Source organism: Microcaecilia unicolor, chromosome 11 (genome assembly GCF_901765095.1).
Source record: "Microcaecilia unicolor chromosome 11, aMicUni1.1, whole genome shotgun sequence".
Classification (NCBI taxonomy): Eukaryota; Metazoa; Chordata; class Amphibia; order Gymnophiona; family Siphonopidae; genus Microcaecilia; species Microcaecilia unicolor.
This window is the reverse complement of record NC_044041.1, coordinates 2,419,418-2,431,421: the sequence shown is the minus strand read 5'-3', so window position 1 is coordinate 2,431,421 and position 12,004 is coordinate 2,419,418. Positions and strand designations below refer to the sequence as shown.

Here is a 12,004-nt window from a genome sequence, read left to right as displayed (position 1 = left end):
CCCTGGGAACCCATCCGGTAAATCTGTCTTATCTGTATCCTTCTCCTCCACTGCCAACTCCAGACTCCGTTCCTTTTATCCTGCTGCACCATATGCCTGGAATAGACTTCCTGAATCGGTACGTCAAGCTCCATTTCTGGCCATCTTTAAATCTAGGCTAAAGGCCCAGCTTTTTGAAGTTGCTTCTTTAAATTCCTAACCCCTGTTCACTTGTTCAGTACCCATGTTTTATCATTCCCACCTTAGTAATACCCTTATCCCTTATTTGTCCTGTCTGTCCTAATTAGATTGTAAGCTCTGTTCAGCAGGGACTGTCTCTTCATGGTCAAGTGTACAGCACTGCTTACATTTAGTAGCGCTATAGAAATGGTTAAGAAGTAGTAGTAGTAGTAGGAACTACAAAACATGTGATATAATTTTTTTTTTATTTGTATCCCACATATTTGTAGGCTCAATGTGGTTTACATAGTACCGTAATGGCATTTGCCAATTCAGTTGATAACAAATGCAGGCTATATATATATTTTTTTTTGCTACATTTGTACCCTGCACTTTCCCACTCATGGCAGGCTCAATGTGGGAATGGAGGGTTAAGTGACTTGCCCAGAGTCACAAGGAGCTGCCTGTGCCTGAAGTGGGAATTGAACTCAGTTTCTCAGTTCCCCAGGACCAAAGTCCACCACCCTAACCACTCCTCCACTCCTATTGTGGTCTAATGAGGTAGGTGTGTATCTATTTTATGATATTTTGGTCCTAACCCCCTGGACTGATTGTAAACCACCTTGATATTGCATCTTGAGTATTGTGTTCAGTTCTGGTCGCCGTATCTCAAAAATGATATAGCAGAATTAGAAAAGGTTCAAAGAAGAGTGACTACAGTGATAAATGGGATAGAACTCCTCTCGTATGAGGAAAGGCTAAAGAGGTCAGGGCTCTTCAGCTTGGAAAAGAGATGGATGAGGGGGATATGATTGAGGTCTACAAAATCCTGAGTGGTGTAGAACGAGTAGAAGTGAATTGATTTTTTACTCGTTCCAAAAGTACAAAGACTGGGGGACACCTGAGAAAGTTACATGGAAATACTTTTAAAACAAATAGGAGGAAATATTTTTTCACTCAACGAATAGTTAAGCTCTGGAACTCTTTGCTGGAGCAGGTGGTAACAGTGGTTAGCGTATCTGGATTTAAAAATAGGTTTGGACATATTCCTGAAGGAAAAGTCCATAGTCTGCAATTGAGGCAGACATGGGTAGCAACTGCTTGCCCTGGGATTTGTAGTATGGAGTGTTGCCACAATTTGAATTTCTGCCAGGTACTTGTGACCTGGCTTGGCCATTGTTTGGAAAACAGGATACTGGGCTAGATGGACCATTGGTCTGACCCAGAATGGCTACTCTTATGTTCTTATGATATACTCAGGGGTGTGCTGGTAAATTTTTAACAACAGGCTCTTTCTCTGGATGTAGCCAGCTCTGCAGTTGGAAGGGCCAGGGGTGGCCGGGGGGGTGGGGGTGGGGGTGGGGAGCAACTCTTGCCTCTCTCTCCTCCCTCCCTTCGTGTGGGCATGCTAGGCATACCTTTGCTGGCAGTCAATAAATGGACTGCCACCACTCCCAACGTCTTTCTCTGAGCAGCATGCTGGAACTTCTCTCACATGCTGGAGAAGTCCCAGCCTGCTGCCCAGAGCTGGAAACAAGGAGTGGGAAGCAGCAGTAGTCTATTTACTTGGCTGGCAGGGCTCAGCATCCCCACCAGCAAAGTAAAAGTGAATTCAGCAGGGGGCCCAAGCCCACATTTTGGGAGCCAGTTGTTAAGGTAGTCATGGAGGGCCCTACTTTAACAACCGGCTCCCAAAATTCTTAAAAACTTAACAACCGGCTCTTGCGAGCCTGTGAGAGCCTGCTCCAGCACACCACTGGATATACTTCTTGAAAAATGGTATCACAAATTAAATAAATAAATACTCATGGCTGTGGATAAAGCACTTTATACCCATAGAAACAGCTTATATAATTACCTTTTAAAAACTCACAGCTATGTACATGCAACACACATGAACTAAGTATATATTGGAAGCAACAGACATGGATTTCTTTAACCACTCCATGGAAACAGGATGCAGTTTATACCTTCATGATTGCTCGCCCAACCTTTTCCCCTAGGAACCTCTTGAAGGGAATGTCTTCCAGCTCCACCACGGACACTGAATGGGCTTTCTCACACAGGTACGCTGCCACTTCCATGCCTGGGGAAGGATGAGAAAACAAACACATGTGTTCCTGAAAGTTGCCATGTCTGCCTCGGGGGATAAACCGGTCTCCAGTACTCAGCCACTGGCCCTTATGCAGATGACACCAGTTCCAAAGGAGTGGAAAAAGCTGAGTTTAGCCCCGGGCTTTCTCATGGAGGAGCCGCCTAATGGTTAATACAGTAGACTAAGGTCCTGAGGAAGTGGGTTCAACTCCCCAAAACTAAGATCCTGAGGAAGTGGATTCAATTCCCAATGCAGCTCCTTGTGATCAGAATCTTGAGAATTATACTTTACTCACCAAGGTTGGCTTTGGAAATACATGTTTGACTCCAACTGATTCAGCAAAATAAGATTGCAGCCCTCTACAATCAAGACTGACATCATACATTAAGTTTAGCTTTAGATCGTGGATTGATAATATTCTCTTAGGGCTGGTTGGTGCAATGACTGACACTTTTAAGAGTTCGGCTTTTAGCTGAGTTGGGTTGCAGAGTCTGAGCACCTTCACATTCATTTATTCATGATATTAATTACTGATGACATTTAATTTTCCATAGAGTATAAATATTAGTAAAAGGGGAGAATATTTTTTGTTTTGAATCCTGTTTATTTTGATGTTGAGAGTCCTTGTGATCCTATGCAAATCACTTAACTCCATATTGCTTCCGGTACAAAAACTTAGATTGTGAGTCCACAATCATAAATGTGAAATGCTTTGGCTGTACCACATATCAAATGCGTGACTCTTTACTGTTTCCTTTTTCAAAGTTGTATACTGAGAAACGCTACAGAATGATCTAAGGAAGGAGCTGAAAAGCTAGAACATCAGCTAAGTTGTGCTTTGTTAGATCAGACCAAAGCTCAATCAAGCCCAGCCCCACCATATGGGTCACTAAGTATTACAAGGCAAACCCCAGAGTTAATGTTGCTGCTCAGTCCCCAGGATAAGTGATGGCTTTCCCAAGCCTACCTGGACAAAAATTCCCTACAGACTTAACCACTTATTCAAATCCCCTTCAAACTCAGCCATGGATTTATTCTCTTATCCAAATCCATTTAAACCCAGCTATGGATTTATCCGCTTATCTTGATCCCCTTTAAACCCATTTATAGACTTTCCGCTTATCTAAATCCCTTTAAACCCAGCTACAGACTTATCTGCTTATCCAGGTCCCCATTTAACCCAGCCATGGACTTCTCCGCTTATCTTTAAATCCATCTGTGGACTTGTCTGCTTATCTGAATCTCTTTAAACCCAACTATGAACTATCCACATATCCTAATCCTCATTAAATCCAGCCATGGACTTCTCCACTTATCTTTAAACTCATTCATGGACTTCTCTGCTTGTCTTTAAATCCATCTATGGATTTATCCATTTTAAACCCAACCATGGACTTATGTGTTTATCTTGATCCCCTTTAAATTCAGCCATAGACTTATCCACTTATCCTGATCCCCTTTAAACCCATTTATGGATATCATCTGTTTATCCAAATCCCCTTTAAACCCAGCCATGGACTTCTCCTCTTATCTTTAAACACATCTATGGACTTATCCGCTTATCCTAATCCCCTTTAAACCCAGCTATGCCTCTATGCCTTGACCACATCCTCTGGCAACAAATTTCACAGCTTGATTGAGAGTTGAGTGAAAAAGTATTTTCTCGACTCTGTTTTAAATCTGCACCTGCCATTCACTTTTCACCTGTTCCTTCCTGCTCTTGATTTCTTAGCCCTCTATCCTAGCTCCTCTCAGCCTTCTCTTCATCAACCTGTTTAGCTTTTCCTCACATGGTTCATTTTGGTCACATTGTACTATCAATTTCTTGAGATGGGATGACCCGAAGTGCACACAATACTCAAGGAACTTGCATTGAGAGAGGCCTTGCGATATTTTCCATTTTGTCCAAATAATCCTATTTGCTTTTTTGGATTGCCGAATACACTGTTGCTATATCTGGCCACGTCCTCCGGGGGAGCCCTGCACCTGCATTGTGAGGGCAGGATAGTGTATGCTGTGCCTGAATCTGGTAGTGTCATTATAGAGGGCAGCGCAGCTCACCAAGAAAGGAAGCGCCCACAATGACAGCATTCTTGCCGCTGGCTAGTCTGACTGCCCAGTTGGCATCTTCCGGTGTTCGCAGGGTGAAGACATTGTCAATTTCTTTCCCTTTACATGCCAGGGTCTTGGGTCTGTAAAAGCCAGAAGGAAGTTTAATGCACCTCATTTACCTAACTGAAGCTCTGACAATTAATAACGCCTCAAACAGCGCAAGAAGACTGGCAAAACATTCAGGGGATAACTTTATAAAGTAGGCAGTAACCTTTTACATTGAATACGCATGTAATGATCAGAACAATGGATCCCTAGCCCGTCAAACTTTCAGGATACCCACAATGAACATTCATGAGAGAGATACGCATGCAGTGGAGGAAGTGCACGCAAATCTGTCTCATGAATATTCATTGTGGATATTCTGAAAACCTGGACAGGTTTGGGAACCACTGGATCAGAATAATGGTGTGTATGAATGTATAACTGCTGAAAATACACTATGCATTATTCTGTAAATACTTCCACATCATACATTTCAGAGCCTCTGTCTTTGTTCTCGTCTCCTCTGTGTCTGACTTGAATCATGGAACAAATGCAGCATTTGGCCGGAACTGATTCCCTGACTCAAAGGTTGCACTAGGCCAGGGGTAGGCAACTCCGGTCCTCGAGAGCCGCAGGCAGGTCAGGTTTTCAGGATATCCACAATGAATATGCAGGAGATAGATTTGCATACCATGGAGGCAGTGCTTGCAAATCTATCTCCTGCATATTCATTGTGGATATCCTGAAAACCTGACCTGCCTGCAGCTCTCGAGGACCAGAGTTGCCTACCCCTGCACTAGGATACGTTGTCCTGTAACGTGGGGGTTCTCAACCCAGTCCTCGGGACACACCAAGCCAGTCTGTTTTTTAAGATATCCACAATGAATATTGCCTCCATTGTATGCAAATCTCTCTCACGAGTTTTCATTGTGGGTATCCTGACACCTGAGTGGCTGGGTTGTGTCCTGAGGATGTGACCCGGGGATGGGGATAGCAGGGGCACTGAGCATGCAATGATAACCCAATACTGGCCTGCGCTGGTCTGCGTGTGTAACTTACGTGTTCCCAGTGGCTATCAGCAGTTTGTTATACTCCATCTTGAATCCATCTTTGAAGACAGCCACCTTACTCTTGGCATCCACAGATACAACCTGAAAGAAGATTTTCAGCGTGAACCATCTGCAATTAATTACTGAAAAATCTTCTTCTGAAAACATCGATGGATTCTTAATTCGAGCACTTGAACACGCTTTTAGGAACAGTGTAACGGAGTCTTAAAGACAGGTGAAATAAGGCACAGAACATCTTCTGTCAACATATTCCACGGTAGAATTGAACCCAAGCAAAACAGAGATTCTGTGGGTTCCTAACAAAAGTGGACAGATAACTGGCTTCAAAATACTAATTGGGAAGTAGAAACTTCCCCTGAAATCACAGGTCAGGAATCTTGGGAAGCTGCTAAACTCATCACTGACTTTGATCCTGCAAATTCAAACAACCTTTAACATTCTATCGCCTGCAGCAACTACAAAATCTCTCTCTACATACGGAAAAGATGAGTCTGACCCCAGTGGTCCATGTCATGATAACATAACAACTGGACTACTGTAATGCCCTGTACACTGGTCAAAACAAAGAGACTTTGCACTAGCTCCAACTAATTCAGAATACTGCAGCTCAACGGATAGAAGGCTGCAAGCAGTGTGGCCACATCACACCTTTCCTACGAAAGTTACACTGGCTACCAGTAACTTACAGGCCTAAATTTTCAAGGTCCTCAGGAAAAATGAGCTGGAGTACTTAAAGAACAAGATAGCCCTTTACACACCTTTAAGATCCTCTCAAGGATCATCACTATCTGTACCTTCGTCAAAAGAAACTGTACGATGTGATAGCTGCCAGTGAGCCTTCTCTGGAGTAGCCCCCACGCTCTGGAACTCACTCCCAGAGGGGCTACGTCTAACTCGAGACTACCTCTACTTCAGGAAGCAGGTGAAAGCCTGGCTCTTCTCCCAAGCCTTTAACACACATGATGACTGACTATCCACTCCCTCCACACCTAGACTAGCTGGCTACACACCCGGTAACTTAGACCTGTTCCTCATATCTCCTTGAACTGTACATTCAATTTTTCTTCAGTTTAGCCATCCATCTATTTAGACCAATGATTTTGTACTACACATCTTGTCCCCATCTGTATATCTCAACTGCATTTACCCCCTTAGCTACATGGTAAGATGTTTTATTACATTGTAGGAACAGAATTTGGTTGTTCTGATGTCGATCAGGTGTTTCACTGGTATTATGCTGGCATTGTATTACATCTATGTTATTTGAATGCTTGAGTGGAGGAGTAGCCTAGCGGTTAGAGCACCAGTCTTGACATCCAAAAGTAGCCAGTTCAAACCCCAATGCTGCTCCTTGTGATCTTGGGCAAGTCACTTAACCCTCCATTGTCTCAGGTACAAACTTAGAATGTGAGTCCTCCAGGGACAGACAAAAATACCCAGTGTACCCAAATGTAACTCACCTTGAGCTACTAGTGAAAAGGTGTGAGCAAAAAATACATAAATAGTATGTGCTTATTAGGTGTTTCATTGGTATTACTCTATCATATCTGTTATTTGAATGTTGTTGTTTTTTGCTGTCTATTATGGTATCATTTGTACTGTGATGACATTTATCATATTTCTGTTATGATTGTTTTACTGTGTGGTTTAATGTATATATTTCTGGAACTGTTTCATGTTAGTCCTATTACTAGGTTTCAATTTGCCATATCCAAGTCTACCTCATGGACTGTATTTATGTTTATATTTGGTCATCTTTACTATTGTTCTACTGTTAACAAAATTGTAAGCGTTATTTTTAACTGTACCTGCTGTACATTGTCTTGGGTGAATCTCTTCATAGAGGTGGTTAATAAATCCCAATCAATAAGTAAGCACACCCAAAGACACCCCAATACTTTACCTGCATGTCCATCAGGACCTCGATATCATACGTATGGAAGAATTCCTTGGAGCGCAGAGCAATCTGGTCTGGTTGAGAATCCATGGACTGCAGAAAAACATGCAATAAAGTAATGTTCTTAAGCATCCTAACAGGTCGGGGGGGGGGGGGGGGGAGGACTGACAATCTTTTCAGCTACCACTGTCCTCATTCCAGAGACTACTGCTACTACTACTACTACTACTACTACTTAACATTTCTAGAGCGCTACTAGGGTTACGCAGTGCTGTACAAATTAACGAATGACGGTCCCTGCTCAGAAGAGCTTACAATCTAAAGGACGAAATGTCAAGTTGGGGTAGATGAGATTTCCTGAGAAGAGATGTAGTGATTAGGTGAAGAAGGCGACATTGAAGACTCTGCTGTAAATAGTGGCCTGATGCACTAAAGCACTAAAGAAAGGGATTAGAACAGGATGTCCTTTGGAAACTTACATTATATTCCTTGGGGGGGGGGGGGGATGTTAGCAACATGGGCTCCATTAAAATGTGTTCTTTTACTGTTAACCCCAGTTATTAGGAACTAGGTCTTATTACATAAACTGGACCTGTGGTAAAATAGCACCAGTTAGTAGTAAAATAACCCATCTTAACAGTGGCCCACGTTGATAACTTCCCCTCTTAGTGTGAACAATTTCAGTCTTTGGTAACCAGAGCTGATATTGTGATGTCATAAGTCTCATTCCACCAATAGGAGCCAGCCTCATCACTGATGTCACAATGGCTTGATTGTCCTATACTTGTCTCACTTTTTTTTTTTTTTTTTTTAAAGTAAATTTTATTGATAACTCAAAGTAAGCATACACAATAATGCCAAATTTACAAAAACTATTCATGAACTATACAGCTTATAAACTACCCATACCCCCCCATCTCTCCCCTCCCCTTCCCATCCCCTCCATCCCACCCCTGTACCACTCAAATTCCAAAAACTTCGTATAAATTCAAGGAAGTACAACAGTACCAATAATCCAGAACTGTTTAGCAGATTACAGATTATGTATTGAACTTTGTACTCTATGTAAAACAGCTTATTACAAAACAGAGAAAATCAATATGCATTAATAAGTAAACTCCGACCCCTGGGACTTAGAATCTGAATATAAGGCATCCATATCTGAAGAAATTGTTTTCTACGTTTAGGTGACATCTTGGAATCTCTAGCCTCCTCTTGTTATCCTCTTGGCTCACTTTTATTACACATAGCAGTGATTCTGATTTTTGGAAACATTTCTTTTTTTCTTTAATGAAAGGAGAAGTTAACGTGGGCTACTTTAACCCCAGTTATTGGTAACTAGGTCTGATTGCACAAAATGGGACCAGTTAGTGGTAACATAACACTTCTTAAGGGTATCCCACGTTGATAACTTTCCCCCTTTAATATGAAGAGTTTCAGTCTTTGGTAACCAGAGCAGAGATTGTGATGTCATAATGCCTCAGTCCACCAATAGGAGCCAACCTCATGAGTGATGTCACAATGGCTTGACTGTCCTATACTTGACTCACTTTTATTACATAGAGCAGTGATTTCACTTTCTAGATACATTGCTTTTTTCTTTAATTAAGGGGGGGGGGGGAGTTATCAACCTGGGCTCCATTAAAATGTGTTATTTTACTGTTAACCTCAGTTATTAGTATCTAGGTCTCACTGCATAAAATGGACCTGAGTTAGTGTTAAAATAAGATCTTAACAGTAGCCCATACTGATAACTGCACCCCTTAATGTCTTAATTGGGAGGGTGGAAGTTTTTACTCCCTGCCTCTTGAATCCCATGCAAGCTCCACAGAGCAGACTTCCCTTTGGAGTCACCCACCAACGCTACATGTTCAAACTTTAGAAACTATAGGCGCCACCTGCACATATATAAAATGAACTTCTATGTGCAAAATGGCAACATATGGGTTTAAAATGCACTGAAAGGAGGTTGTGCTCCTGGTATGGTTTGGGCAATCCTTCAAAGCAATTTATCCTCAGTACACATATACCTCATCAAATTTCTCCATTTGCCCACAGCTAATCTCTCTTTTGACTTTGAGGAGTGCTTGACGGTGGAGATGTGCCGACCTGTCTGAGTAACAAATGCACTTCCCCTTATGTTGAAAGCTGATCCTTATCAGTAGTACTGCAAAACTGCCGCTAGGGGTCACTGCTACCAGACCGGGAGGAAACAGAAGGGGACCACTCCTGCCTTGTCGTACTAGATTACCAGGGATCACCTTCAGCTATGTCCTGGGGATACCTACATTTAATTGGATTTAGGTGCAGGAGCCATACTAAATTTAACGCATGAGTAGAAAAAGGGGCATGGAAATGGGGGGGGGGGGGTCATGGGCAGAATGGGGGTGTTCCTAATATTTACGCATGTTGTTATAGAATAGTTGGTGCAAATGGCCGTGGTGTATGTTAGGCGCGATTCCCTGCGCCTAACTTTAAGAGCGGCTCATAAGATAGCGCTTTTTAATTCACCTTTATACCTGCCTGGGGAGGGCTCAATAAATGGGTATTTTTATAGAAATGTCTATCAACCCCCTTAGTTACTTTTCCTGTGTGGATTGCTCTGCCTGTCCTACAGCCGAGGTGGGGCCTGGGCCCTCCCAAATTGGCTCTGGAGTCCCTGGTTTGGCTGGCGGGGTCCCTAACCCCCACCAGCTGTAGCGTTTGTCCCATGCTGGTCTCGCCACATTGCCTACCCTGCTCTTAGTTGTGCAATGCACACTCATTTTAGTGAAACTGAACACGCGCAACATTTTGTGCATGCTCTATTTCATGAAAACGAGCATGCATGGCGCGACTGAGAACAGAGCAGGGTAGGCAATGCAAGACCAGCGTGGGACAAATGCTTCAGCTGGCGGAGGTTGGGGACCCCTGCCGTCCAAGGTACCATCATGCAGCAGCAGCAGCAGCAGGGAGGCAGGCCAAAAAGTGTCTCCCCCCCCCCCCCCCCAAATCAAGGTCTGGCTATGCTCCTGGCCTACAGGAGTCATTTATCATTGTTCTGTGTGGAGGAGATTTTGATAGTATTGTCACACATAATCACCCGATGGGTTACCCTCAGCCCCATCAAGTCAGGGGGCCAGCTGCACTATCAAGGATGATGTATTCCAAAGTCTGGACGCACGTTCACTGTGACGTGAGCCGGAGACTGTTGTGTATGAGAGTTCAGTGTTTTGCTACTATTAGTACCTGACCAGACTCAGAGCCATTCAGTCTCAGGGTCCATATTCAGCTGCTAAAATCCTGACGTCCTCATCCGCTGGACACAGTTTTGCAGCTGTCCCACACCTGAGTTTACTAGAATGTGAAGGAAAGACTCCACGAACCTTGCTCAGTTTGGGTCTGTCGTAGGGTAAATACTTCTCCATTGTACACATTACAATTCTGTCGGAAAACCCCTCTTGCCGTAATGTTTCTGCACACAGTAATCCAGCTGGACCTAGAGGTAGAAGACCAGAAGTGCGTTAATAACAAAGGAAATCTCTTCACCGACATTCAAAGGAAGTTGTGTTCACCTGCAATGGCTAAATCTGTAGAGGCCGAAATCAAAGCAATTTAACCAGCCAGAAAGAGATCTTGGCAAATTAAATCGTTTGCTTGACCTAACCGCTCATTTTCAGCGACACTTATCCAGTTACAGTCACCGATAATGTCCGGTTAGTATCTAACGCTAAACGGGTTATCTTGGAGGCGTTTCCGGGACGGAGTCATCACTTGCCTGGTTAATTGCTGATATTTAGACTATAGGAAATTTACAAAACTTTTTAAAACTTTTCTATTTCAAAAGTTTGTTATGTGTTAGCAGACTTAGCTGATGCATTGATTAAACTGTACAATTTGTTTGAAATTTCCGGTTTCTACCCACAGTCTTTAAATTGTAATCCGCACTGAACCTGATTTTTGGACACATGCGGAATAGAAGAATAAATGCTACACTATGGTCTGCTTTTGTAGGCTGGAAAATCAGGTAATCAGCCACAGCGTGGGATCTACATGGACCAGGAGATCAGCAGGGCAGTGGGAGGCTCGTGGGATACAGGTTAGTGAGGTGGTGTCCAGAAGATTAGCAGGGCAGCAGTGGGAAAATGGAGACAGAGCCCAGAGCCTCAGCAGAAGGATAGTGGCTCAAAGCCCAGAGATCAGTAGGGGAAAAGAGAGACTGGTGGAGTGTGAGTGGACTAATGAGGAGGGAGGGAGTGGAAGAGGGAGAGAGAGACAGAGTGATGATGGTTTGAAGGGAAGAGAGAAACTGAGGCCTGGGAGACATTAAGAGCTGGGGCCGGGCTACAGGGCAGACAGATTGGGGGAAGAGACAGTGGAATAGCCATGGGTGAGCCAAGGGGGGTAGGGGCCCACCCAGCTTCACTTCAGGCCCACCCAGTTAGATTAGCTGGCGGGGATCCTCAGGCCCCGTCAAGCAGTCTCATCCCTGTGACAGTCAGCAGTGTGTTTGCAGCTGCCAACAGTATTTCCCTCCTCTCACGCATGTGAGCATGGGGGGTGGGATGCTGGTTGAACTGAGAGTGCATGGGGGAGGGGCAGTGCCAGTGTCGGCGGCTGTAAACACGCTGTTGACTGCAGCGGGGATGAGACTACTTGGTGGGGGGGGGGGGGAGGAGAATCCAAAGAGGACTCTCTCGCTAACGG

At 43.8% G+C, this 12,004-nt stretch overlaps 1 protein-coding gene across 3 annotated transcripts in view; it reads right to left on the bottom strand.

Annotated features, from left to right (window-relative positions):
* LOC115480791 (apoptosis-inducing factor 3-like) overlaps nt 1-12,004 on the bottom strand; it is a 125,253-nt gene that overhangs the window by 40,252 nt on the left and 72,997 nt on the right. For all 3 annotated transcript variants that reach the window (XM_030219693.1, XM_030219694.1, XM_030219695.1), the window contains 5 exons: nt 10,684-10,796; nt 7,325-7,411; nt 5,411-5,502; nt 4,316-4,446; nt 2,130-2,245 (listed from right to left, as the gene is read on the bottom strand). In XM_030219693.1, the coding sequence (XP_030075553.1) occupies nt 2,130-2,245; nt 4,316-4,446; nt 5,411-5,502; nt 7,325-7,411; nt 10,684-10,796 (539 nt within the window). The remainder of the gene's footprint in view (nt 1-2,129; nt 2,246-4,315; nt 4,447-5,410; nt 5,503-7,324; nt 7,412-10,683; nt 10,797-12,004) is intronic.